Source organism: Amblyomma americanum, chromosome 9 (genome assembly GCF_052857255.1).
Source record: "Amblyomma americanum isolate KBUSLIRL-KWMA chromosome 9, ASM5285725v1, whole genome shotgun sequence".
Lineage (NCBI taxonomy): Eukaryota > Metazoa > Arthropoda > Arachnida > Ixodida > Ixodidae > Amblyomma > Amblyomma americanum.
Window position 1 is genome coordinate 138,362,131 of NC_135505.1, and position 27,308 is coordinate 138,389,438.

Sequence of the window (27,308 nt, forward strand, 5' to 3'; positions counted from 1 at the left end):
ACTGCAACAACGCGACGCCGTGCAAACGGTGTTCTTATCATCGCGACGCGACGCCAGTGACGCAATGAGTGCGGAAGAGTGAAATAAACTGCGGTTTTTCTCATCTCTTGTGCCACTACAGTGCATCATTAAGGCGCAGACAGACAGCTGAAGAGAGATAGAAGCTCGGGACCTCCGTCGTGGTGCTCGAGTTTTCCAGCCGCTGCTGCTGGACACCGTTAGTGTCTCCAACAAGAATCGGCAGAGACGTGAGTTGGCCCTTTGACCTTAGTTGCCCTTGCGCCATACAATTTGCGCGTCGTCATCGTCATCAACAACAACCTGAATCGGACGACCGCACCGCCTGGACTAACAGAAAATGGACGACGAAAGGTACTGAAGGGACATTGAAAGGCGCAGGCCAGAATGCTTGCCTTACTCGAAAAGGTGACACCAACGCAAATTAAAGAGTAACAGTGGAATGAAGACGTTTTATTCTGTTATTTACCCTCTGCAACTCCGTACTAGGTATGCGCATGTGTAAAGTCACGTGATTCTACTTACGTTTCTGCTTTGTGGGATGAGCTGTCGGCCCACTATTCTCGTATTCTTGCTGGATCCGCTTTTACTTTTACTAAGACTAAGCTAAGACTTACTTTGAGCTACGGTTTTACTGAGATGAGCATTTACTTTTACCTTCCACAGCATGCCAATGGATGGAATCAACTCGGTCTCATCACTTGTATGCCGTACACCGAGAAGCAGCATACGATATTCAGGTACGAACAGTATATCAGCGTTTGGTCAAATGTTTTAGGGGAATCCCCCAAGGTGGAGTAGATTTGTAATAATAGAGGTCAGCTAAGCTGGTCGAGCGACTGCTCCGGTGAAGCGGTGGTCCCGGGTTCGAACCCCGGACTAGGATGAATGTTTCTTTAACTACAAAGTTTATGTGGAAGCTGTATATACCTTTCCTTTGTAGCCATATGGCTGCGCTTGGGTAGACGCAATGATTAATTACTATCTTGTTATATATCAGCGCTTCCTCAGCACGAAATCCTAGACTTCCTTTTTCGAACTCAACTGCTTGGTATTTTGCTACGTCATTCGATATTACAAGAGTGCCAAACAAATCTTCGAGTATTTGCAAAGTTTTTTATGCGGGTTTCGACTCATTTCGCTTATGGCATTACTGCCTAAGTTAAAAACGCAGTAATGTTCTCTGCTGTCGTGTTTTGGGGGCCTTCTCTGCTTAATTTCCCAGTTGTCATGTTGTGGGTGCCCTCTCTCCTTAATTGTTAGCGTAATTGTCGTGATTTATTCGCTACCAGCGTGGTTATCAGGGGGTGGAATATTTAATATAATAACAGGAAAGGGAACATCCGAAATCTGTGTAAACAGCAGGCCAGACGTGTATTTTGACCTAAGTATCAAATCTGCAGCATATTGTACTGAAGTTGTGAAAAAGCTTAGCTTGTGTTGTTCTGAGGGTAATTTTCAAAACTACAGCAATTTACCTTTCTTTCGCGCGCTCTAGTCTGCATGCGAAAAACACCTTAAAGCCGACGTGCTGACTTATATGACAGTCCAATTTCTTTTTCCTGCTCGCTGACTTGAGCGCTTGCTTCCCAAGCCACTGGCCTGGATCTTGTGGCCAGCAAGATTCAGTTGTTAATTCATGAAATCCCTTATATGTATACATTTTCACTTATCTGTGACCGGTTACATGTGCCAGATCTATTTTGACCCTCCATCTGTACAGCTGTACACATGCACTGTTCAAAGCACAATCTACGCTTGCTCTGCCCCTGTAATTATGCCGTGTACGGCTGCACCTGCAGAAAGCCCACCTCGCAAATACGCGTCTAAGCCACCCGGATTACAGAGGAGCAACAATGTGTTCAAACACCTACATGTTAGTCTCGTAGAATACATGGGCCTCTTCGGGAGATCCGTTAAGAGAACCAAAACGAAAAAGTGCACAGCTACTGCACTTAATAGGCAGTAGGTTAATCCAGACGTAGCATGGATAACCTTGGAAGCTTTTTCCGTCCTTCTGTACGGATTCCAGCAATCTCCCTCACACTTTTTTTTTTACTCATAAACACCGATATACTTGCGCTGACCTTCAACAAGAGCGCGGGTACAATTCTTCTCTGCCACTTAGTCTGGAACACGGCACGCCATTTGGCCGGCCTTGTTACAACGATGAAAACACTTTTGTTCGGTGCGTGAGTGCCTTTCCTGCTCCCATCAGAACCGTGCATGACAACCACCGACCTTCGTCACGTCGCCAACGTGGCACTTAGGTCTTGTAGTGGACACGTCACGCAATGCGGCCCGTACAACCCTGCCTGCGGCCCTATAGCTCTGGCGTGTCCAACACATTGCATGGGTGAAGTGGAGGTGGCTGTTCATTTATTGAACAAGCAGGAAAACTGAGGGACAAGGAGGTGAACACATGGGGCACAAGAGATCGTGCACCTGTGAGTCCATGCCGTCAGCTGCCCTCGCGCTTAGGAGAACATCTCTCTTTGCCCGTGGCGCAGCCATTTTGTAAGCTCTCAAAGCACAGTTGACTCAGCATACTTCGCGAAACTCACGTCCAACATTCCCGGAGGGAAAATTTTGAAAATTGGAAAATTGTAAAATACTGTTCTGGAAATACTGAAAGTAATGGTCCATTCTTCGGACATGTAGAAAAATCTTCTTTTAAAGTGTTTCTATCGATCGCATCGAAAAGTTAAGACCGCCTTAGAAAATCAAAAAGGGGAATGCTTTTCAGGGTAGCAAAAACGTTAATAGAAAAAAAGCAAGACTACCGTCGGGTGATCCGTGAGTACATAGATTGTTATAGTGAAATCTTACATTATATGAAAAAATTGAGTTCATCAAAGGTTTCCCTCTGAAACTTGCTTTTGTCCAGAATTGTTGGGTATGATATTACATTGGAACGCTATTGGACTTCGAGCGACGGCTTATGCAGCGAATAAGAGAATAGACCCATTGCATTAATATGATGTCTAACATGTAAACTTCCATTAAATTTCATCAAAAACCCTCTTGACATGCTGAACAAGGAGCGGCCGGATGGTAAGTTGATAGCAAAATGTCCAATCCTTATGCAAGTGCCTCTGCCCCCTGGTATGAAAGTATGAATCTATGGCATATCTAGTGGTTACGGTTTATAGGGTGCATATTACGGTCTCTATTAAATTAGGCACAGTTCTGGCAGAAATGCTTCCGAGCAAAATGCAGTCGTTTAATATCGTGCAGCGATGGCGGCGACAGTTCTGTTGAATCGGTGCGTAGGGATGTTAATGAGTGCCACGCTGTCATAGAATTCTCTCTGCCTTTTTTTTTTCACGTTACTCTCAAGTGCGCGTCGCAGGTACATTTTATTACTTCGTGTATGGTATATTCCGCGAACGTTGGTTGCTTTTCTCCTACTCTTCTTTACTTTTCGTCTCTGTCCGGCTCCAGTCAAGATCTACAAGATCTGTCATGTTTGCTACTCGCATTAGTTCATACAAAAATGAACTATAGCAAAAACACTTCGTGGCAGTGGGACAATTTCATTCGAGACCAAGAGATAGCTATTCTGTTTCTCCTGCTCTGAGTTTCTGCTTTTTACGCCAGAATCAGTGGCATGCTTTTTCGCTTTATCAAGCCCTACCATCACTGGTGTACAAGTCAGATTTGCCTCGCTGCATAAAAGAATCAGTTTCGGGCCTTATGTGCAGAGACCAAACGATCGGGACCGAAGAATACTGTTAAGGTCTACAACAAAGAAATATACGTCTGCATTACCAATGTCCACTCCGACAAAGCAGCAACTACAGTCCGTCCATTGTGCGCTTTCCTGAACTCCCTAACATCATGATAGCTAAAACCGCACAAACGCATAATCTGAGCTCGTCCCGGCATTCGGATGCCTATTTCCTGGGCCTGCAATCTTCAGTCAGACGCGTAAGTGTTCACTCAGATTTTCGAGGCAGTCCGCTAAAAAGAAATCAAAATGCTTCTATAAAGCTAACACAAACGTGATACAATTGTCGCTAAACCAAGACACGTTATTCAATGTCGGCAGTCCTGTGCTGCTTCGGCGCCTTGTGAAAGGTTGTAACTATATGCCGTCTCAACAGCACTCTGGTAGCTTGGAGACACAACATGAGTTCCTCGCATTTCACATTGGATCCGACACGGAGCGGTCATAACGTATGCACGGCCTGAGCCGCTTCTCGCCGCCCTGGTCGTCTTGAGGGACGTTATCCTCGGATGTCGTCCTGCTGGGAAACTCGCCGAGCTGCACCATGGGCCTCTCCAAGAGCGGCTCGAGGAACAGGTGCTTTCCCGTCAGGGGCCTGTAGGTGGTGTCGATGGCGGCGGACATTCCAGAACCCACACTGTGCATCGACTGGGTGCTCGTGGTACGGGACAAGTCCTGCGGAAAGTAAGCGGTGAGGAGTCATCCCATTAGCAAGGGTGAACAGTGTTACGGGATGGTAAAATATATACCACCAAGAGCGATGTCAGTGCACGTTAAAGATCCCCAGGTGGTCGAAATTATTCGGGAGCCCTCCACTACGGCACCTCTCTCTTCCTTTCTTCTTTCACTCCCTCCTTTATCCCTTCCCTTACGGCGCGGTTCAGGTGTCCAACGATATATGAGACAGATACTGCGCCATTTCCTTTCCCCAAAAAACCAATAAAAAAAAGAGTAGAAAGCTGGACTAGTTGGTGATTTGTAACAGTACGAGGCATGTTTACAAAGAAAAAAAAACGCAGCCATAGGGAGAGTAAAGACCCGTTGTGTTTGCTGTCCCTCTGACCGATGTTTTTTTGTCGGAAACATGACTCACATGAAATTTGTACTGCACCCAGTCTTGGAGTCTAGCCTGTGGCATGTACTGGACAGACATGAAAAATACTAAAAAAAATGCCAAGTACTAATACGTATCGAACAAAAATAGAGCGAACTCTGGAGTTCGAATTGTGTGAGTTAGATTCAAATAAAGTACTAACTACAGGGAAAGCAAGCCAGAAGGTGTTCTATAGCCCGCTACGTCAACTTTCCTTAAGCTGCACATTTGAACGCTTTACGACAAATCGTTGCGTCACAATTTTGGTACGAATATCGTCGAGAAAATTCGCGTCACATTAAGGTAAGCCAGTGCCGAGAATATGTAGAAAAAACGACAAGTATAGGATTATCTGAAGTGGCGGTTCTCGGCTTTTGTGTGCGTCATACGGCCACTTGATGACGTCAACCTGTTTTTCTTGGCATCGCTGGGATTTTTTGTACCATCCGCGAGTATACACACACATAATCACACACACACACTCCGCAGGCTTTCCTCGTAAGTAGTAATGCCTTCGCATTAATATGCTAACACGGGACACCATGTCAGTGTCACGTACGCTCTTTTCCATTGCTGTATCCTTTGCACAGTGTTGCCTAAGCAGCCTTTTCGCAAGGGAATTTCCTGATTCTAGCTACCTCTAATGAGTGAAAAACGCACTTGGATCTGCGAACTTACTTCAGGTCCGAGCTCAGCACGTTTCCTGATGTATGACACCAGGGCAAATATCAGCACCACCACTGTGACACCGGCTGCGATGGTGACGACAATGGCCAGGGTCTTCGACACTGCGTTCAACGTCGGCAGGCAAACATGTGATGAGAAAGGCCAATAAGATGTAAAACGTGCGAACTCCGTTTACCCCTCTCACAACTTCTGGAAAATTCAAAATGCCTTCATATAGTTCTATCTTGCGCCTTCCGACAGTCACATGTTTTGATGCAATTATGAGACATCAAGAACACAGTAGGAAATAGCACTTTGAGAACGACCGATCACAAGCACTTTATATATGCACCCTGTGGTCAGAGAAGGCTGTAATTAGCGTTAACCTTTTAACAAAAGCATAAAAAGCACTTCGCATGCCTCTTCATGAATGAACGGCGTTTATGAGACACTCCTGCTGTCCCGGTGCTGGACACTGGGACGAACGCCACATATTACACACATCGTGCCTATACAACTCCGTTGACTGTAGGAAAAAGGCGTGTGCAAGCTTTTTACTTTGACAGATGGTCATCAGTCCAATCCATTGCACTCTAATCTAATCCAGTGCAATCTTATTTTCATTATTTATTTTCAGAACATCAACATCTATGGACAGCGATGTTGCGGGCAGTAGATAAAAGGCCTCAAAACAGGGCTTGATAGCGTCCACTGACCGACTACCCGACAGCGACGCAGCAGAGCAAATAAATATGCAAACAAAATACCAAAATGAAGAAAAGAAGTGACATAAAATTGATGAGTAAAGCGTTACACGGGAGAAATCGTAACAGGGAAGCATCGATATTATCACACTGGAAGGCGAATCTATACAAATAGCCAGTAAATAGTGCAAAGCAGTTTATGTAAAGGGGCAAAAGTATAATAAAATGCGGAAAACAAATATATACGTATAATCAATGATTAAGTAAGTTTGGAAGTTGGTAGCGCAGCATCTGACCACCATAACTCGTGCGACTGCGCGGAACCTCACAAATTTCATTAAAGTGAGTGTCACGAACGTTTCTGTTTGGTTTAAGATACTCTTCTTCAACTTGACTTATCGACGCTCAAGCAACTCATCGCCTTAATTTGTCTCACCAAAAACGAATAGATCTATGTAATGTTACTTACTACAGTTCTCGTCGCTAAGGTCTCCGCAGTTGTTCTCGTTGTTGCAGGTCAGCTCGCGCCAGATGCAGAACTTGTTACCGCACTGGTACTCGCCCTGGTAGCAGCCGTCGAAGTGAAGGCCTGCGCACGTTAGAAAGCAAACAGGCCATATATCTATTGCTCATATTGATACCAGGTGTTTCAGAGAAGGTGAACCAGAATTTTAAAAATAGGCTTCTTGAGGTATGAATGTGGTTTCTCCATCACAATAATTGCATGTTGGCGAACTTCAGAAAAGAGGTGAATAATGTTAGCCACTTAACCAATTTTCAGTAATTAGCTTTTAACTATTAGAGGTGGGCGCCTGGTTGCAATTAGGAGTTTGAAGCCGGGCGTTAGTAATAGCTATATCAGTTTTTAGAATTTCGAAAACGCGATTACCCTAGCTGCTGTGGATCGACAAAATTCGCCTATTTTTGCTAGTTACGTGCTCTGGAGGTGTTGCTTTGCCTGCATGCTCCGACGACTTTTGCTTCGAATTAATTACTCTATGTGAATCAAACTTTTTGTTTGATCAATTATCACTCATCAAACACATTTCAATCCATTTCAAACTTTTTTTCCACTCCTTTGTCTATTTTCCCACTATTTTGTCGTCCACGGTTGTTTTCCCGTCCACTCACTATATCGACGTTTACGCTATTTCGACGGTGTTTCGACATTTTTGGCTCTAATTAATTAACTACTTATCCTATCGAAACCAAATTTTGTCGCGCATCACCCTCACATGATCCTCTATCGATTATAATCATTCGTTTGATCCTGACTCTTCTGAGAACGACACAACGGTTGCGGACACGTTTTGCGGACACGCAGTCGCCGACATAGCCAAGTAATGCTTTCGCATTAAAAAACAAAACAAAAACAAAGCTTAAGCAAGCAGGTGATGCGGTGTGGAGAACGGGACGGACTCACTCTGCCTGTACGAGGTGATCACCATCTCGAAGGCCTTGCGCTCGTAGTTCCAGTCGTGACGCGAGGTGACCAGCTGCACCTGCATCTGTGGGCTGCTCACCCAGTGGGCCTCCTTGCCGCGGGGGTCGTCCACGTTTCGACAGAAACGCCGCGCGTCCCGCCGGTCGGCCCACACCTGCGCTGGACGACGCCACCTGGTGTCTTATATAGTGCGCAACCGTACCGTTAGCACGAAGTTAAGATCGACCCAAGAGCTGGCTCTGCCGATAAGAGCACGCTACTGGTGCTTCATCGGCGTGGAGCTTCGTGGTGAAGTCAATAGATGGCGGTGCGACTTAGCGTGCTAATACTGTGCTTCAACCCCAGGGAGGCCACCGGCAGTTGGGAGCATTCTACCATGGCAGTTGATTAAGTAGCGGCGCCATCTGTTGAACGCACCATGAAGCTCCATTCTGACGAAGCACTTCCAGCGCGCTCTTATCGGCGAAGTCGGCTCTGCTATTCTCCACGGCTAAAGCACATAGGCTTAAGGCACATTAGCAAATCAATTGAAAATTGTAGAAAATAAGGGCGCACGTAACCAAGGTGACCAGAATTTTCCTGCTGGCCAATCAAAATGTCGCACAAGCCGGCTTGGGCTATGAAGGACTTGTGGTATGTAGAAAAAGAAAAGTCAAGGGGTCGATGCGAATGTGTGGTGAGCAATGACTATCGCTTTCACTTACCCATATATAAAAAGAACACTTAGCTTCATTTTACTGCGCACTCAAGTGCGTTCTTCAAAATCAATGGCACCTATATAGACGTGCAATGTCATTGGCTGTCGTGACTGCCGCTAAAGCTAGGATCATCTCGGAGCAGTGATACTGTATTTGAGTAGCGCTGATGACACCCTTTGAGCTGCAGTGATTAGGAAGGGAGGCACAAGACGCGTGTGCAAGTCTGTGTCAAAAATGTGCATACCAACGAGTCTGCTTCGGGGCCATCCATCACTGGTCGTTTTGCGTCGCTATAGGGCTTCGAAGCTTTCGATGTTGAGAGGAACTATAGTCCTGACTCCTCCTAGGCCTGGAGCCTAATTTTCAGGAAGAGGAGGGGGGGGGTTGAGGGCTACAAGGGCACAACAGTGTAGTCCAGCAACAAATCTGGTGGCTGATACATTTCCGGCAAAAGTGTGTACGCCACAGGTTTGGCAAAGAGCAGTAACGTGTCATAAAGTATCTCTAAGCTCCCTGCTGCTGTCTGGTATCAGTTTTCTGATAGGTGCAAGCTTTCCCCTGGTTAGTTGCTTTGACCCCCCCACCCCCCTCGTTCGGACCCAGATGCGAGTCAGTCATGGCGTGCTTTCATCAGACCGCCATTGAGAAATTAAAATGATATCGTCACCAGTACCTCCAGGTAGGATAGGCAGGTCATGGGCAGGTCCAGGAAGGAGATGCTGTACAGGAGGTTCCTGTCCACGCGGGTCGTGACGTTCACCGTGCAGTTGAAGTCGTGGTCAATGTTGTGCTTGGTGGCCCTGAGCACTACCGCAGACTCCAGTCCGGCCACGCCCACCGTGATGGCGGCGGTGTGCGAGGACCCGCACAGGTCGTCCATGTAGTCTGCGAGGAAGCGTCATTTCAATAGCTGCATTAATTTTTCAGCCCAGCGAGCCAAAAAGACGTTTTCAGGGATAAGGTGGCCGTAGTTGGCACAGGACAGGGCAAATAGGAAACATATGGGAGAGGCATTTGTCCTCCAGTAGGCGTAGTCAGGCTGATGATGATACGCTGAATTGCATAATCATATGAATGATTTGAATATAAATTTTATCCCTAGCTACTACACCTTGGGCACTGAAAATCTGATATCAGTACTGCCACAAGGGGCGTTATTCGTAACCATAGACGCCTTTTTTGTCTTTTGTATGACCCATGCATAGAGACGCCAGTCGTTAGATTTGCTGGTTCGTGGTGCACCGGAGGCGACAAGGCACAGTTTTTGGTATCCTTTTTCTCTGCTAACTCTATAGGCACGGCAGTAATGTGCATTTATCTTACCAACAGTTGCGGAGATTTGGTGTACTCCAAATAAACTTAACCCTACTTGTAAAAAAAGAAATCATATACACGGTTCCATGACTTAAGAAAACGGTCTTTAATAGCCCTTAGCGAGCTTGGTGAATTAAAAAAAGAACACGATAACATGTTAAGCCAAGAAAATGTGAACACCCCTTTTTTAACATGGTCATGATGGTTTTTAATCTTAATACGGCCACTAAGAAATTGAACCGCTGTATTTTAATATAAAAGGACCTAGGTAGTGACATTTCGTCGCGACACGCAGGCAGTGGGCGTGGAGGCTAGCCCTCCAGTAGACAAGCCCGTGTCTTCCCACTTTCCATTCTTCCTACATCCACAGAAGAAGGAGAAGATTTCGTCGTGGCTAAATCCTAAAGGATCCAAAGAAAACGTGATGATCCAAACAAGTGCAAAAGCATATCCTAAACAGCAGTGTGCCTTGTGCCAGCCCCGTTGCGGAACGCACGTCAGTGGGGCGCATAGTGAGAGATCCCAAGGACACGATGCGGCCTATGTATTGTTGCTTATCACGCTTCGTGTTAAACGTGAATCTTTATAGCGCGCTCCGTCGCCACATATCTGCGCCGGCGCTATCGTTAGTGAGTAACGTGACATAATAAGTCAAGGCGCTGGAAAGGTCGCCTCCTATCAACTGCCCTGTCGAGATGTTCCTTAGCCGTTCTCAGTACTTAGCTTTTATTGGGACCCGGAAGACACACCTACAAGGAAAACTATGGGATGACAATTAACGCACAAACTATGAGCATTCTGAGCAGGCAAGAATGTATATGGGCGCCAATACCGGACCTCTCGTGGGAGCACTTGTATTTGTTGTTGTTGTTGTCCTCAAGAGGATAATGGCGCATACCCACTGCGGGGGATGGGCCAAGACACAGGCGGCGACTGACAGCTGCTCAAAAAAGTATGAATTAAAACATTGATAGCCTAAAATTTAAAATAAAAATGCAGACTTGTTGTTTAAAATTAAAAAAACAAACAAATACTTTGAGATTGGTAACTGAAAAAGAGAACGAGGCTAACCGTGCCGCGTGTTTAGGAAGCTTTGGAGAATTTCGAGATGAATCTTGTACACGAGTGGCCCTCTTATTTTTATTCTTATTCTTCCAGAGCCGCCTATATTACCCCATTGTGGTGTGTCGGAGCGTTACCAGACATTGGGACAGTGCTAAGGGGTAGCCTTATAAATAGGTTGAATTGAAAATAGAAATGCTTCTAACGTTGCCGGACCAGCCGCGATGATGGCGATTCAAGGATGCCTGCAGCTACGGAAGCATGCGAAAACAAAACCATAAAGATGTTTGTAGTTTTTTTCAGCTTTAGGACACACAAAGCGCATGCGTAGAAGTGTCCACCCATTCGCCTTTTCTTTTCTGCTGTTCTGTCCCGTTTAGTAGCCGAGTGGAGTTGAGTTGGGTTGAGTTGAGGTGTTGAATGCTACAGGTGGGATTAGCCTTGCTTATTCTTCCGGCAATTGCTCCACCGTAGCGTCCCTTCTATGTTAATAATGTCGTAAAACCTGTCGCATCTACCCCGCTATGCGCACAGTCTCTTATAATTGCTCACATTCCTCACCCGCAGTCACCATCTATGCACACATTCACTCCACACAGTCCACTCCAGAAGTCGCCATCTATGCACATATTCAGTAACAGTAGAACATAGCCCATTGTAGTGCCACAATCCATACACACATTCACTCACAGTATAAAGTAGCCCACTCCAGAAGACACCATTTATGCACATATTCAGTAACAGTAGAACATTGCCCATTGTAGTGCCACAATCCATACACACATTCACTCACAGTATAAAGTAGCCCACTCCAGAAGACACCATCTATGCACATATTCAGTCACAGTAGAACATAGTCAATTGTAGTGCCACAATCCATACACACATTCACTCACAGTATAAAGTAGTCCACTCCAGAAGACACCATCTACGCACACATTCAATCACAGTAGGCCATAGCCGAGTGGAGTCTGTACCTTCTACTAAAGAGTTGTATACGTGACTCTGTTGACGGAGCTAGCTTCTTGTCAGCCGTCAGCAAATCCACGCGGCTTCCACGCAAGCCTTGACCGCAGTCGAACGAACAGGTATACATACACTCGGCAGTTGAATCAGTTTTAAACCAAACAACCAAGAACTCTTTGATCGTTTTTTTTTCTTGCCAACGCAAGTGTGCGCGCACACCGATTGTACGAGCGTTAAGTTTACCGTAGTATAGCGTAGCGGTGCGGGTCAGCAGCCAGTACCCGCCGGTTTACCCTGCTGATTCGCACATCCTGCTCGTACTATCGGCTGCTTTTTTACGCTGATTCGTCGTCTTGCGCGGGGCACGTCCCCTTGCGCAGCGCCGACTTATCAAAGTTTTTTTCGAGGCATCTAGCGTTGCTTTGGGGAACTTAGTGAAGCCAACTACATTTGAAATACCTGCTGGATATAATAGCAGAGTCATTTAGTTTCTATAATTAAGAATCGCTTTTCCAAACCAAGAGATAGAGATGCACGTCGTCAAGTTTCAAGGCACCACCAGGAATGGCTGTCTGGAGTTCTCACTTCTTTTTTCTCTCACTCGATGGCATATGTATTATTAAAGGACACTGCAGATTATTTTTGGGAAACAGCTTCGCATGACAAAGATATTAATTATGTGGGCATAGATGTGTTTTTCTGTTTTAAATAAGGTTGCAATTCGGCGAGTGTGGAAGTGTGCGGTGTGCGTGAATTCGTAAAGCGTTTGAGCCATTGCTTTTATGTTTGTGAACTATGGGTTTTAAGTATACGCACAAATTTTCAGATTTTTCTCGATAGAATAACCATAATTCGCGTCTGAAGGCGATAAGCATAGTATATTGTTCGGCTCTCGTTTAGCACTAAACTCTTGCTTCACGTTCTTCTTTTTGTTTCTTTTATTTCTTTTGGTAATTCATGCTTCCTTGATTTTCTCGTTTGTTAACAGGAAACAACGGAAGTTTAATATAAGTTTCTCGCCATCAACGTCTTGCCATTACGTATTCTTCTCTTTTTTTATGGCATGTGCAGCTTTTTTTACGAACATGATTAAACGAAAGATCTCGCTGTAAGCCGGCGATGAGCTTATGCACACTCTGTACGCCTTTCTTTTTTCAGTAAAACCATACTATTGATACTATTCTCATTTCTGCTCCCCGAACAACTTTTATAGCAGTCGGGTTAAGCACTAATTCAAACCCCAAGAGTGCCATTACGAAATGGATCTTGCCACTGTAAGCCCTTCGCTTCTTTCAACGTCCAAGTCCCATGTCTACCAATATTTAGGCTCCCCAAATAACACTATATTTCTATTTGCCGAAGTTAAGAATACATGCAATTCCACAACAGAGCAGCCTATTGAAGCTTTACGTGAAGTAGAACGTAAACGCCGACTGACACAGGCACAAATGATATAAAGGCAGATGATACAAAGCGTTTTGTGTATGTTGTGTCGTTTTGTATATTTCTGCGTCTATGTCTCGTAGCGCATGACGTTTTACATGATGCTGAGCCGACGCGCTCCACTGTCGATTCAGTCTGATTATAGTCTTATTGATCTGGAATTTATCGACCCATAGCTCAAAGTAGGCGCGCTCAGAAGAGAAGAGGTAGTTCAATGACGCTAACGGTAAAGGAAAAGAAGCTGGTTAAGCGGACAGCTTTTGGGCTGATCTAATGTTTACTGTATTTAATTTCACTGTCTTTCAGTGACACAGGTGCGCATATAACGAGGTGTGGACCTCGAGAAAGGGTTCACAGCCGCCAGGTTAGATAGACGACACAAAGATGTCACGGCCGCAACACCGTTGAGAAGAAAACACTCATCTGCACCGGAAACCGACCTCACAGAGCTGTCAACCACTCGCGATTACGCCTTCACACTGAAAGCTTGGAAGACGCGACTGTCGAAGAAAAGGAACTGGGTCATCCATTCAGGCAAGGGTTGTACGAAAGTTTAAAAAAAGAGGCGCCTCAAGTCGTCGTGGTTACTCACAGACGGCTGACTTGGTCGGTCGGTCGCCGTTCACTCCGACAAATCCACAGGTAACTACCAAACCCGCCAACAACAAGCAGACGGCCGGGAAACGGGAGAACGGCGTCGCCATGTTTTTCCTATTATCGTGTGCCGTAAGTGGACGTCGTCGCCTCCTGGACAGCGTCAGAGCAACGACGCGCACTATCTCTCCTCGAACTCGGTGAAGGCCCCGGAGCTGCCGCCTACCGATAAGGACGGTACCCCCCCCCCCCCCCACCCACACACACACACACACACACACGTTTGTACACTCCTCCGCTTTTGCGATGCGCTGCTGTTCCTCCTTTGAAGTCGCTTACCTCTTGCCTTGCTGTGACGTAACATTATCGGCAGCGAAGAGGTTGAACGGAGACATGCTGGCGGAGAGGTTCTCTTGCGGTCTTTTATTTTGCCTCTTTTTTTTCGTCTTTTTGTCGACCGCGGTCGTGGCAGAGGACGGCGAGAAAAGGTTACGTGACTGAAACTCTACTTGAAGACCTATTGCCGATTTCCAGTGGCAATAGCGCTGATGGACACAAGACTATTGCTGACGGCAATAGCACCTGGCTTTTTTGCTCCTGAGCTACTAATGTAGTAGTATAAAATAGTATGGGCTTGCTAAGGGAAGCACGGTTATAAGCACTGGCTGTTTCTCGATGGCAGGGCGCCTCAACCGCGCCGTTGAGGGAAAGGGAAGGCTGGATAGAGAAACAGTCTTCAGCGCACAAAGTGGGGGGGGGGGGGGGGGGAAGGTAGTTGTATGGTTTCTTGAAGACGACAGTGATGTCAGTGATGATGAAGGCCGTCAACATTGAAGGCAAGCCCAGTTTTCGCAGCTTCCTAATCGGTAATGTTGTCCGAAAATATCGCATGCAAAAAAATGCGCTTTTGAAAGCTTGCTAAGTTGACTTTTCTGCATTGCGTATATCTAAAACTGCGTCTCGGATTTTTTTATGCGTCAAATGCAGACGCCGTTTGTGTATTTGGCGGTGTAGAAGACATTAACTTGATTTAAGCAATGATACCACTCACAGGGGTGCCATTTTGTTAATATTGCAGTGTGGAAAAGCCAACTCAATGAGCTTTTAAATGCATATTCCTGACGTCCGATATTTCGAACCACATTGCCGATCAAGAAATGAAAAACTGAGCTCACCTAAAAATGTTTAATAATAATAATTGGTATTAGGGGGAAAGTAAATGGCGCAGTATCTGTCTCATATATCGTTGGACACCTGAACCGCGTCGTAAGGAAAGGGTAAAGGAGGGAGTGAAAGAAGAAAGGAAGAGAGAGGTGCCGTAGTGGAGGACTCCGGAATAATTTCGACCATCTGGGGATCTTTAACGTGCACTGACATCGCACAGCGCACGGGCGCCTTAGCGTTTTTCCTCCATAAAAACGCAGCCGCCGCGGTCGGGTTCGAACCCGGGAACTCCGGATCAGTAATCGAGCGCCCTAACCATTGAGCCACCGCGGCGGGTTAAAAATGTTGACGGCCTTCAGTTTCGGTGCGTAATATTACCCTTTGAAATCAAAAATAAAGAAGTTTGTCAGTTTTTAGTCAACTACCTATTTATTAAGCTCTATAACCCGTGTGGTGTTCGCCTGGGTGTAAAAATTCACGTGCACAAACCGCACAGACGTCCCTATCGCAGATCTTAAAGCAAACCTGTAAACGTTAAAAAAAATCACCCTGTATACAGTTCAAGAACAGAAGCAAGCAGATTCAAGGGCTGCAGTAGAGTTCACTCTACTAACGCCATCCGAGGCAGTGAAGTTTGTAATTTTTCTAGACCATGAGAGCGCGCCCACTTTAAGCCACACCACTTCGGATGCGTCTCTTTATTGTGGTCATTTCCTCAAGACAAGCCTAAGAGATTAGCAGGATCAATCGCATGAGACCCAACCACCGCTCCACTCTGATTACTCGCGACCTCTAAGGTGCGAATTAACTGTCTTAGCCAATAGTAACCAGACTTCCCGGTTTGCTTCTCAGTTGTATAGCGGAAAACTTGTCGCACCCATTAAGCTATAAATCACTGTGAGGTAAGGAGAACCCTCACCCTCCAGTACCTTTTGGTTTTAAGGGAAGCCGTAGGGGCTCCATCTATGAGGGAGAAGCAAACAATGCAGCCTGGTTACTTTTAGCAAAGACTGTACGCACCTCATACCAGGGGCGTTCTCAAAGAATACCCCTTGGTACGGGGCACGAGAGTATGGGTCACATATATGACCTATGGGTCACATGCATGACCTATGGGTCACATGGTCATATGACCCTGCAGACGGCGGCCTTCGAGGAGACTGCGAACAGTGGAGGGATAATACGGATGACCAGCGCCATTTAATGGCGAGGTTTGTAAAGCTTCTGAGGGGGCCCCATCGTGGACTTCAGGATAATGAACTGAACGTTGTCCCAGTCATTCTTCAGACAGCGCATCAGGTGGTCGATGGCTGCGATCGCGTTGTCGACCACCTGGTCGGGCTCCATCTTCACGTGGCCGATGCACATCCCGAAAGTCAGTACCTGCAGGTGGTGTTTGCAACAACAGATTGGAAAGTGCAAAGGTGTGCCGTTGCTTGCAACAACACAACTACAGTTCTCCCTCTGCGTACCTCCTCAGTGATAGTGCAGGCTTCTTCGAAGAACTTATTTCCCTCTGAAAAGTGCCGAAAAATAGCTTCCAGGTGCAAATGCTTGCGCTGTTGATTTTCTTTATATGCATCGCGCCTGAAACCCTTGGCCAAGTGCCATAAAACACAACTAAATGCATTGCGAAATTTCTCAAAATGTCGTCGAACCCTCTTGCTTTCAATTTCGTATTCAACGGATACACTATACGAATCTATGAGCCGCTACACGGTCCTAAAAGGCACGCATCACCCATGCATGAACTGTAACGCAAAGTAAGACCGGTTTTCTTCCTTGCGGCATTTATATCGCGTGAACATGACTAGGTATACCATATGATGTTGGGGAGGGGACCAAGAATAATTTTAACTAAGTGGGACGGACAATGCCTATGTGGCCACGGGATCTACGACCATGTGGCCCCCATGACCACATCGTCTTTAGACCTGCGCGACCCGGTGGTACTGCTTATCGCCGATTCGACCGTTACATGTCTGCCTGCACCAATTCGATGCAGGCGGGTTATCTCAATTCGACACGCTAGCGCAGAGAATGATCCCCAAGGGCAAACTGCATTCAGGACAAACAGACTCGATGCGCCTTTCTCTGGTTACTTTAAACGACCTGTGTGGCCGGCTCCTTATCAACTACGTTCGCGAATCAGTGTCCTGCGTTGGTTTACCCCAAAGTCCTCATTTTAGTCAAATTTCTTAAATAGCTCAAAAATGAAGAACCACGCATCAATGCAAGCCGCTTAATTTTAAACGCCATCAATTGTTTCTCCGCGAGGCTCTCGCCAAACTGGATGATTTTAAGAGCCTCTGCGTGTTAACAGAACGCAGTAACGCATACTGGGACTACCGGTACTTCCATCCAGCATCGCCAAAACTCCCTGGCTCAGCCTAAGTCACTTGTCGTTGCTTTAATAGTCATTAGACGTTTTTAGCACGCCGTAGACGTACTAGCGAAAACGCACGTGCACGTGCAGTGAAATAAGTGAGGCCAGGCTGGGCCACTGCGTGTGTGTAGGAGGCGTCCAATAAACCAGTATACGTCTCCGCAAGTACGTTTACGGTATGCTAAAAACGTCTATTACCGTTGTTATGGGGGCAGGCAACGCGCATACTGCAATTTGGCATTCATTGTCTCCAAAAAGTGCACAGGCGGTGTGTGTATATATTTGCACAACATCCCATCAGAGTCTTTGCACAACAGCACTGCGGTATTGTGCACACTTAAACCTTTACTTCGTGACAGAACTTGAATGAAGAACGAGTTTGGGGATGCGGGTCGATAATGGGGACCCGTTCACCGCATCCAATGTCACCAAACTGTAATGTATCCAACGAAAAGAAACAAGATTTATCTTCAAAAAATATGACGGTGGTTCTGTCAGTGAGTTACTTCGATAATGTGGCTTCGCGTCAGTAATCGAAAGAAATCGCACATGTAGATTGAAATTTTTTTTCCAGTTTTTGCTTTATAACAGGGTACTACAATACTAACAAATCTGGCACTTTCGCTTTCTCGCCTGACTACAAAACAAGACAACCATATGGCGCAACAGTAATGCCGCTAACTTCAATATATAATTGTTTTAAGTACTCATATTTCCCGGAGGACAGGGTTAATTGGAGAGACATGGGAGAGGCATTTGCCCTGCAGTGGGTGTAGTCAGGCTAATGATGATGATAGTTGACTAAAATACCCTCGCTAACGACGCTCATTAGCATCATTTGATGAGCACCTAAAATAATTTGCTCGTAATGTTTATGCAATAGGAGCAAATGCAGTTTGTTATACGCAGTAATGTACATACATGTAACCACCCTGCCAGAGATCTTAAGCAAGACCACAGAATAAATAAATAAATAAATAAATAAATAAATAAATAAATAAATAAATAAATAAATAAAAAAGATAAATAAATAAATACGCCTACCCTCTTCATGCGGAACCGTGTGGTGCTCTTGATCTCCTGAAGCTTGTCAGCTAAGGATTCGGTCTCAGTTAAAACCTCGAGGGGCTTGTTGAGGCTCTTGAAGATGAGACCCACGGCCTTGTACACGTCCTTCTTCGCGAACTCGGGTACGAAGAAAGCGTTGTACTTGCGCGCTGTTGAAAAAAATGCATCCGCAGGCAGCGCCGTAAGTGCAGGGGTCGGCGGGGGAGGGACAGTAACCTAACTGCGGTACAGGTGATGCCCGCTTTTTGAAATACTTTTATAACGCGATAGCGTTAAAGGCCCAGTTCGGCGGAAAAACAGACATCGCCGTTGTTGTGACTGCAAAATCCCGATTGATCGAGGAGGAAGTGCCGTAGTAAAGCAGCTTAGCTGAAAAGAGATTAAGCTAATTCGAAGCGCTGTCCTTTGGATCATGGTTTATGGGGGTTTAAAGTCCCAAAGCGACTAAGGCTGTGAGGGACGCCGTAGTGAAGGGCTCCGGGAATTTCGACCACCAGAGGTTCTTTAACGTGCGCTGACATCGCGCAGTACACGGGCCCCTAGAATTTCGCCTTGATGGAAATTCGACCGCCGCAGCCGGGATCGAACCCGCGTCCTTCGGGTCAGCAGCCAAGCGCCATAAGCACTGAGCCACTGCGGCGGCCTGCGCTGTCCTTGGGGGTCGGATGCCAGGCACGATACCTCTACACCACTGAGGAACCCTTTACGAAAATTTCTTTATACAGTCTATAGGCTGTCCATAGACTTCTGTCTACAAAGTCTATTTAACTCTATATAAACAAACCCTAGAGAACAGTCTATAGGCAATACAAATCTTGTAGACAGTCTACAGACAAACTATAGATTCATGGCCATACACTTGTAGAAGACTTTTGTCTATAGACTGTCTACAAACTATGAATTGACATAAATATCTATAGGAAGGCAACAAAGTTTATAAGAAGTCTATAGACTGTCTATAGACCATTTTTGTAAGAGACGTTCGTTCAGCGGGATTAATGGATGCCTTGAACGAGACCTCACATAGCCCAGTAGGAGAATTAACAACTTAATCAGATGCACTAATTAGCGTGACCAAATAATGTAAAAGATAATGTGTAATAAAGTAGTATGTGATGGAAACAAGCGTTTGGGTGTCTGCGCATGGGTGCCCAAGAGGACCCCAACGGACCTTCACGCTATCACGTCATGCTCTTAAGGCGAACTTAAGAGTCGCGCAAGTTTTCCCTATTCAAAAGTAACGTCATTCTTCCACGTAGCGTTCGGGTAACGGGCAAACAATACAAAAGCATCAGGGAAGACAACACCACCTTGGGTTAAGCCGCATCCGTCACTCAACACGAAGCAAGCGCACATCAGCCGTGTTATAACATCAAGTTATAACTGACACTCTCCTCACTGCAATAACATTGGCAACTTTGGGTGGCACGAAACAGCTCACTGCACCAAATGCCTTGGAAAGGAGCGAGAGAAAAATTGGACGACGCTAACCCTACCATTAAGAGAAAAATACGATAGCATTTGAGACCCCTCCCGCGCAAGTATACTCCTTGCCTTTCATAAATAACCACGAGGAGTCCTCATACCACTACTGGCGCAATGGTGCGCCTGTTAAGCGATGCGCCACTGTCGCGGCAGGCAGCTGTTGCCAGCAGAGCCACCGATCGGGCTTCTGTGATCCGGGTTGCTCTTCTTGAGCTCCCGTAAGGCTAATTTTGAAGCGAAAGCTACACTACGCTAGGTAAAGCCGATTTCGCCGCTCGTTGCCGGTTTGTTCTTCAAGTGAGCCATAGATCAAGTGTAGCTTTAGGCATTACAATATGTGGTCCACCATGGTGTCGCACCACTTGACCTTTCTATTCGCCGGTAGAGGGCGGTAGAATAGGCCGCAGCGTTCATTAGGTGACCAACCTCTCGCGATCAACCATTAACTGCCACCTGCCAGAGTAGCAGGGTTGGCGCGCTGCCTATTCAGTGTGCGGAACGCACTCAACGTCACAGACGCCAAGCCGCGTGTACTTGTCCGATACACCACAGCTTTAGCTCTCTAACCAGGTTCAGCAGTACTTAAACCGCGGCTAATTTTATTTGCACTGATATTTCTTCGGAAGGCCGTCCATCTCTAGACCAATGAGCTGATACGCAGTGCTATTTAGAGTAGGTGGCAAATGCATTGAATTTATATGAAATAATTTTATTGCCGCCTGTCATGGTGGGCAGGTTTCCACCTGCTTTTTCGTGGCATGGTCGGACAAACGGACACCGGTTTCTTGTCGCCATAGTGGGACCTGTAATGCTAGATTCACATTAAAGCACTAGCCACATATGCCCGTAACACTTCCACTGCTTCCTATTATTTCCCATAGCCTTCTCCTTCCTCCTGGAGTGCTTGGCTTCACATGGTCCCTCAGCAGATGACGAATGTATTCATTTTATTTATTTTTATTTACGAGGTGTGAGTATCGGTCTCTAATAAAGTCGTTTCCTTCCTGTTCTACATCCGTGCTGATTGAATTGGAGTAGTTTCTACCTAGGTTGGGCTGGGGTGTGCTATAGGCTATGTGAGCACCTACAGGGTCGTGCATTTTTAGAGGGAACACACGAGCGCGTGGCCAAACTCTTCAGAGCGCCAGTGCGTCGGTTGCGGCCGCGCACCGTAGGAAAGTGGCGCAGGCGAAGAGAGACTGAATGGTGGTGCTTCGCATCGTCTACCATTCGGCTTCGATGCGCGGTACGATCACACGCACAAGCGCCTTGAAGACTGTGGACACGCACTCTTGTGTTCCCCGTAAAAATGAACGACCCGGTATACTGTCGGGTGCAAAAGTGGTATGAAACGCAGGTGCATGGCTCGCTGCTAGGCTGGAGTGCCACTCATCGAAAAAAGCAGTGATACCCCTCTCAACTACCACTTAAAGAAGAAAATGCGGTAGCATTTAAGCTGCCTGCTTTTAGTATCTACAGTTTGTGCATGATGTTGTTGCGATCAATAAGATAAATGTGAATGTATACGAACCCAGAAACCTAATTTTGTTTGGGCGGCCCTTCAGCTTCTTGATCTCCTCCCAGTTGATGAAGGCCATGCCACATTCCTTGGCCTCATCGCGGCGTGCCTTGTGGCCGAGAACGCAGGCCCTGAGATGCGGCCTCGGAACATGCTTCAGCCTGGGGGCGGGGGGGGGGGGGGGGGGAGCAAGAGTGATCTCACGTCATTGGGATACATCAATTGTTGTAGGTGCTAGTAGACACCCCGCGACAAGATACACTCCGGACTTTGTGTGGACAGCCCGAGTCAAATGACTTAAGGCAGCACGATTTGTTTTTTAGGCCTATATAAAGTCGGGTGGGTTAGCGGACAAACTTGAGTTAATGATAGCTGAAGGCAAGAAGAAATGTGGATGGGCAGGGCGCGTAATACGAACTAATGAAAACCGTTGTGCCCTTAGGGCAGTTAAGATTGGTAAGCTTATGGGGATAGGGTAGGCGCAGCTGGCCAAGGACAAGGTTATTATTTGGAGAGACATACAAGATTTCGAGACAGTACAATATAGAGATACAGAGATATAGAGATAGTACAATGCTTCATAGATCAGTGTCCAATCAATCCAAACCTTTCTCGAGGAATTCATCACAAAAGACGATAGAGTTTTGCACAAGCAGCAGCTAAGCGGCAATAGACGGTGGTGTATTGGCCCGATATCTACAACTACTACGTACAGTGTTTACCAAAAGCGTCTGTTGCCCCCAATTCACTGCTTTATACTGCGAATAGAAAAATGCATGTTTTTCCCTTTTAACTGAGGGTCTTTCCAATCGCTGTTCTAACCATTGCTATCCTTCGCTAAGAAAACTGTGCTCCCTTTAGCCAATTTTTTCTCTCGTAAGAGTAAGTACAATCTGGTTAAATTAGTGATATACTTCTTTTTTGCGGGACATTAGAAAGCTACTGCCCGCACGGCGGTTTTGCCAAGAAACACGTTTACGCTTCTCGCACTTTCCATGTGAACCTGTCATTATCTCCTAGTATAATGACATAATGTTTTGTCGTAACAAGATTTTGCTGTTCTGTAGTATTTTTCTGTAGAAATGTAGTTTTTCTGTAGTACTTTTTTCTTCACCGTAGTTATGTAGTACCTTTTTGTAGTAACTATACAAAGTTCTGCTGCCACTAAAAAACTCCTTTTGTTACTATACGAGTTCGGGGCCGAAAAACATTACACAATGTCTGTTGCGACGACAGAAAGTTTTCTGTTGTGTTTTTCGACTGGGAAGCTCACTTGACGGTTCCCGCGAGTTTCTTCTTCCTCTTGCGGTCGTAGTCGTTTAGCGCGAGCTGAAGGTCGACGGCTTCCGTGAAGTTGCGCCTCTTCTTGGCCGCATTCTCGAGCACCGCGACCGCACACTCGCGCACCTTCTCTCGGCTCACCTTGGCGTCGTCCCGGGGGAGGACAAAGACGGCGTCGCTGGGGTCGAGAAGTTGGGCAGAGGCTCAAGCAACAACACCAGCAACAACAACAGTCATAGCAACAACACTTATTTGCGCCTAAGGACGCGAATTTCACGAGTTATATGGTAGACGAATTCAAGAAGACTCTTGCTTGGTTGTCGACCGGGTGTAACGTCCCAAAGCGACTCAGGCTATCAGGAACACCTTAGTGATGGTCTTCGAAAATTTCGACCACCTGGGCTTCTTTAACATGCACTGACATCGCACAGTACACGGGCCTCTAGAATTTCGCCTCCATAGAAATTAGACCGCCGCGGCCGGGATCGAGCCCGAGTCTTTCGGGTCAGCAGCCGAGCACCATAACCACTGAGCCATCACAGCAATCAAGGCGAATCTTATGAACATGGTCTGTCTATAGACAACTTATAGAATCTGTTGCCTTCCTATAGATATTTCGTTTTGTGTATTCATAGTCTATAGACTGTACATATGGAAAAGTCTATTAAATCTGTATATCCATGAATCTGTACATTGTCTACAGACTATCTATAAGATTTGTATTGACTATGGATAGAAAGTCTATATACCATATAAACAAAGATCTATGGAGACTGCGTAGACTATGTAAAGAAATTTTGTACTGGGAGAAACAGACACCAGCGAAAAAAGTTAGGCAAGTTGGTACAGATTCATGGTAGACGAAAGGGCGGTGGAAAGCACAGACTTGAAGGGCAGAAACGTTCCATACAGTTTCTTCTCTTCAGGTCTATGTTGCCCAACGCGCTGTTGTGTGCCATGAAGGGACACCAGCTTGCCTACATGGCAGGGACTGTACCAGAGCATGTACCATACTAACTGGGACTGTGCGCACAACTAAGAACACCCCACCATGTCCAAGCCGACAGAGGCGGCCCTGTGCTCCGTACGAGAGAGCCTCGACTGGGAAACCCTTTACAAATATAACTGTTTCTCCTTTTCTCTGCCGAATCACGTTGTCGTCAGACGCCCTAATTTTGTCCTGATTAGCCAGACGCCGAGTCGCATGATCGTATACGAGTAGTGCAAATTCGGTTCAGAGTGTAGTCATAAGCTGTGGACAGTTTTCGAAGGCTGGAAAAGAGGATGACGCTACCCTCACGGCAGCAGTAACGTGTTTACCGCCACCAAAACCACCCACTCGATAGTTTGCACCAGCTACGGCGCCGCACAAACTCTCGGCAATACTGAGCGGTTCATTTGGCTCCTAAAAACGATAAGGCTGCTTGAAGATGATTGAAAATGTAAGGTTAGTCACTACGCAGAATTTTGAAGAGTGGGGTTCCCACGGGGATTTGTTTTCTGTGCCATTCCGGAGAAAGGCTGCAGAAAATCCTGGCAGAGAAGAGGATCCTTGCACGAAGCCTAACTGCACTGCCCCCGCAAGTATGCTGACCGAGCAGCATGAGCAGCTTAGTCTTGTAAATAGGACAGAACTTAGAGGTTATTTGATATTTTTCTAGAGCGAGATTCTTAGGAGCCCGTTCCTGCGTTTCACGTCCACAAGCAACACAGGTAACCGGCCCAATATTGGGAATACATTGGCATAGGCTGGTTCTATAGAGTACAAGTGTGAAACCATTCAATTCCGATATTGGGCCAATATTGGGCCAATATGCTTGGGTCGTAGTCGTCATCGCCGTCGGCGGGAGCGCCTGTGTAGTCGGCGTAAGCATTTGTCCATTCCTCATGGAAGGTGGAGTTTCGCTGTGGTACCACCTGCCGCGGCGAAAGCGAAGGATTGTAAAACCGGAACCATGGCTGCCGCGGGAATATCGCGGAGGGTGGCTAGTTTCGTAAGCGGTGGCAGGTAGCGCGTGAGGAGCTGGGCACAAATTTCGCATTACCGACCACCGTAATCGTCTGTAAATTTTTTCTTCAACAGCGCTGCCCTTGTAATTACTCGACGATCTACGCGTGCCCTTTACGCGAAACAACAGAAACAACGCTCGACAAACGGTAGTAACTAACACAACTGGAAAAACATCAATGAGAAGAACAGAGAACAGCAAGAAAGACAGAACGACGCGCACATTCGTTACGTCGGCACTGCCAAGATCAACAAGGGCCGTCGGAGTAAAGGCCAGCGCTTATGAATAGGCTAGAGTTTTGGGTGATTTGGATAAGGTTGCAGTCAGGCTTGAAAAGAGCACCTAGCTTCAATGCGAGATTTACTGCAGCGTTTCAATGCAGCTCTATAAGCGCTTGATGCACATGCGACATCGTTGATTAGGCATTGAGTTGTGACCTCTGCCGTAGTACATACGTCAGCGATGACGTTATCATTATGTGCTATCGACGCTATCACATTCCGGTACTGCCGATCAATGTCCGCAGCCCCGAAGGCTGCGAGCGTTTATTGATACGCGAAGAGCGACAATCACCAAACTATGCACGCGATATCTATAACACGCACACGCGAAGTACCAGTAGAATGAAAGAAAACAGCTGATGGATGGATCCGCTGGCAGATCATCGTTGCCAGATTAAGTAGATTTAGGTCTTCATAGAGAGCGTTGCCAGTGGCGAAATCGCATGTAAGAGATAGTGACCGCTGTCGTAACAGGTAACCTAAATTAAGAGTAAGAGAATGGCCCTCCGAAAAAAGAACTGCTCACAGAAATCACAGCTCGCAACGTTCTTATTATACCCACTAAACCACGCGAGGGTCGCTCATGCTCCACGTAGGTTTCAGCGACTGGGAGCTTAACAACCAGAGAACCTAAACCAAGTTAGGGCTACGCTAACCTTCCATCGGAAGCATGAAATTTGTGCCCAAAATTAGAAGAAAGGCGGTTCTGGTCTTCAAGCAAGGCCGGGAATCAAGATGCGGGTGAGCACCAGTCCTGAAAGCAGGAGCGGAGTGAGAATAAGGGGGTGTACGAACCTCACGCCAGGCCCGCCGGCCATAGCGGCAACGCCGATCTCCTCCATCCCGCACAGCGCACGACCACGCATAAGAGAAGGCAGCGAACAACAGCGGCGATGATGATGTTGTTGACCTCTGTAGACATGGCACATGCCCTCCCGGTTGGATTGGCCAGGGTTTGGTGGGGAATGCCAAGGAAAATCACATAGGCGATTGCGAGGGAAACAGCGACATGGGGCGCAGAATGTAGAATGGTGAAATGAGAGAAAACTACGAAAATAGTGATTAGAGGAAACAGAAAAATTGCATGTCAGGTGATGATGACGAAGAAGAAGTGGCTGATGATGACGAAGAGGATGATTTATGGTGGTTTAATGCAACCATAAACCGTGGCCTACATACATACACATACATACTATTACTACTCCTTTTCCCGTCAAAACGTTCCTGTATCCAGCAATTAATCGCCTGTGTCTTGGCCACTCCCCCGCAGTGGGTATGTGCCAGCATTGTTCGAGGCCAACCAACCAACTAATGAAATTACACTTGGGTTCAGCCAGATGTCTGTTTGTATCGCTGTTGAAAATTTCTTGCTGGAATCTCATCGATTGCCTTGCTAAATGTTAGAATATTTTCTTTTCTAAACATTATTACATTTTGACTTAATTAATTATTCTTTTTTTTCTCTCTTCTTTATCCAAACACTTATCCCTTTTCAGTCCATGCTCTACTTGAGATAGAATCCACCAGGGATGCTCAGCCTCGCGCTTTTCTTTTGCCTTTACTAGGTACAAGTGAATAGCAACCTACACCTCCCGATTCTTGGCCGATCCCCCAGTGTGGGTATATGTGCCATCTTTTCCTGAAGTCAATAGCGCAGAACGTAGCAGACACACAAGAAGAGAAGCACACACAACGAGCTCTGACTTTCAACAACGTTTAATTGGAAAGGACACAGATTCTTATATTCCCACAGACAGCACACGTGTCACACACACGTAATTTTACACCACGATACACACGTCGTCCTGCACACTCAGCGCAAGATCACTGCACGCCGAACAGCTGAAGTTCCTTTTTTGTTAACAATATGGACGGCTGGCTTACGCATTGGTCCCTTCGCCGCTATCTCGGCGGCCTCGATAATCTCACGGACCAACTGCTCACTGTGTTTATTGAACACTGAACATCGTTTGAATTCCGCGGCACATGTTTTGGAAGGGCATTCCCTTACGTGAATACCTAAATGCCTGCAGGATTGGTCAACGTGTCACAAAGTTTCATACACACCTCATTGACGTGTATGTGACACATGTGCTGTCCGTGCGAATATAAGAATATGTGTCCTTTCCAATTAAACGTTGTTGAAAGTCAGCACTCGTTGTGTGTGCCTCTCTTCTTGAGTGTCGTCTGCGCTGTTAACTTTAGGATGAAAAACCAACAAGCCCAAGCTGCTGTTCTTGATATCTTTTGCAAGGCTAACACAACAACGTCCCAAAGCGACTCAGGCTATGAGGGACGCCGTAGTGAAGGGCTCCAGATAATTTCGACCACCTGGGGGGTTCTTTAACGTGCACTGACATCGCACAGTACACAGGCCGCGAGA

The 27,308-nt window shown here is 46.4% G+C and overlaps 3 protein-coding genes across 3 annotated transcripts in view; 1 reads left to right on the forward strand and 2 right to left on the reverse strand.

Annotated features, from left to right (window-relative positions):
- The first annotated feature begins 254 nt into the window (after nt 1-254).
- The window catches only part of LOC144104580 (large ribosomal subunit protein uL1-like), a 48,768-nt gene continuing 21,714 nt past the window's right edge, over nt 255-27,308 (forward strand). The window contains exons 1-2 of the mRNA XM_077637679.1: nt 255-372; nt 685-758. Coding sequence (XP_077493805.1) covers nt 724-758 — 35 coding nt within the window. The 5' untranslated portion in view covers nt 255-372; nt 685-723. The remainder of the gene's footprint in view (nt 373-684; nt 759-27,308) is intronic.
- Nucleotides 1,278-13,915, reverse strand: LOC144104579 (uncharacterized). The gene is made up of 6 exons (XM_077637678.1): nt 13,731-13,915; nt 9,027-9,238; nt 7,635-7,809; nt 6,681-6,800; nt 5,520-5,629; nt 1,278-4,423 (listed from the first exon to the last, which is right to left on the reverse strand). The coding sequence occupies exons 1-6, from the start codon at nt 13,840-13,842 to the stop codon at nt 4,166-4,168; spliced, it is 987 nt and encodes a 328-aa protein (XP_077493804.1). The 5' UTR covers nt 13,843-13,915; the 3' UTR covers nt 1,278-4,165.
- LOC144105627 (large ribosomal subunit protein uL1-like) lies at nt 16,067-25,793 on the reverse strand. The gene is made up of 5 exons (XM_077638744.1): nt 25,721-25,793; nt 22,628-22,813; nt 21,367-21,515; nt 18,327-18,499; nt 16,067-16,279 (listed from the first exon to the last, which is right to left on the reverse strand). The coding sequence occupies exons 1-5, from the start codon at nt 25,789-25,791 to the stop codon at nt 16,097-16,099; spliced, it is 762 nt and encodes a 253-aa protein (XP_077494870.1). The 5' UTR covers nt 25,792-25,793; the 3' UTR covers nt 16,067-16,096.

Coding starts and splice junctions, on each gene's coding strand:
- LOC144104579 (XM_077637678.1), bottom strand. CDS start 13,842: ATGGCGACGCCGTTCTCCCGTTTCCCGGCCGTCTGCTTGTTGTTGGCG. Junction 9,239..13,730: donor ACCGACCAAGTCAGCCGTCT/GTGAGTAACCAC, acceptor GCTTCCTCGCAG/ACTACATGGACGACCTGTGC. Junction 6,801..7,634: donor GATCACCTCGTACAGGCAGA/GTGAGTCCGTCC, acceptor TAACGTGCGCAG/GCCTTCACTTCGACGGCTGC.
- LOC144105627 (XM_077638744.1), bottom strand. CDS start 25,791: ATGCGTGGTCGTGCGCTGTGCGGGATGGAGGAGATCGGCGTTGCCGCT. Junction 22,814..25,720: donor GCCGGCGGGCCTGGCGTGAG/GTTCGTACACCC, acceptor TCTCGACCCCAG/CGACGCCGTCTTTGTCCTCC. Junction 16,280..18,326: donor CACGGTTCCGCATGAAGAGG/GTAGGCGTATTT, acceptor CACCACCTGCAG/GTACTGACTTTCGGGATGTG.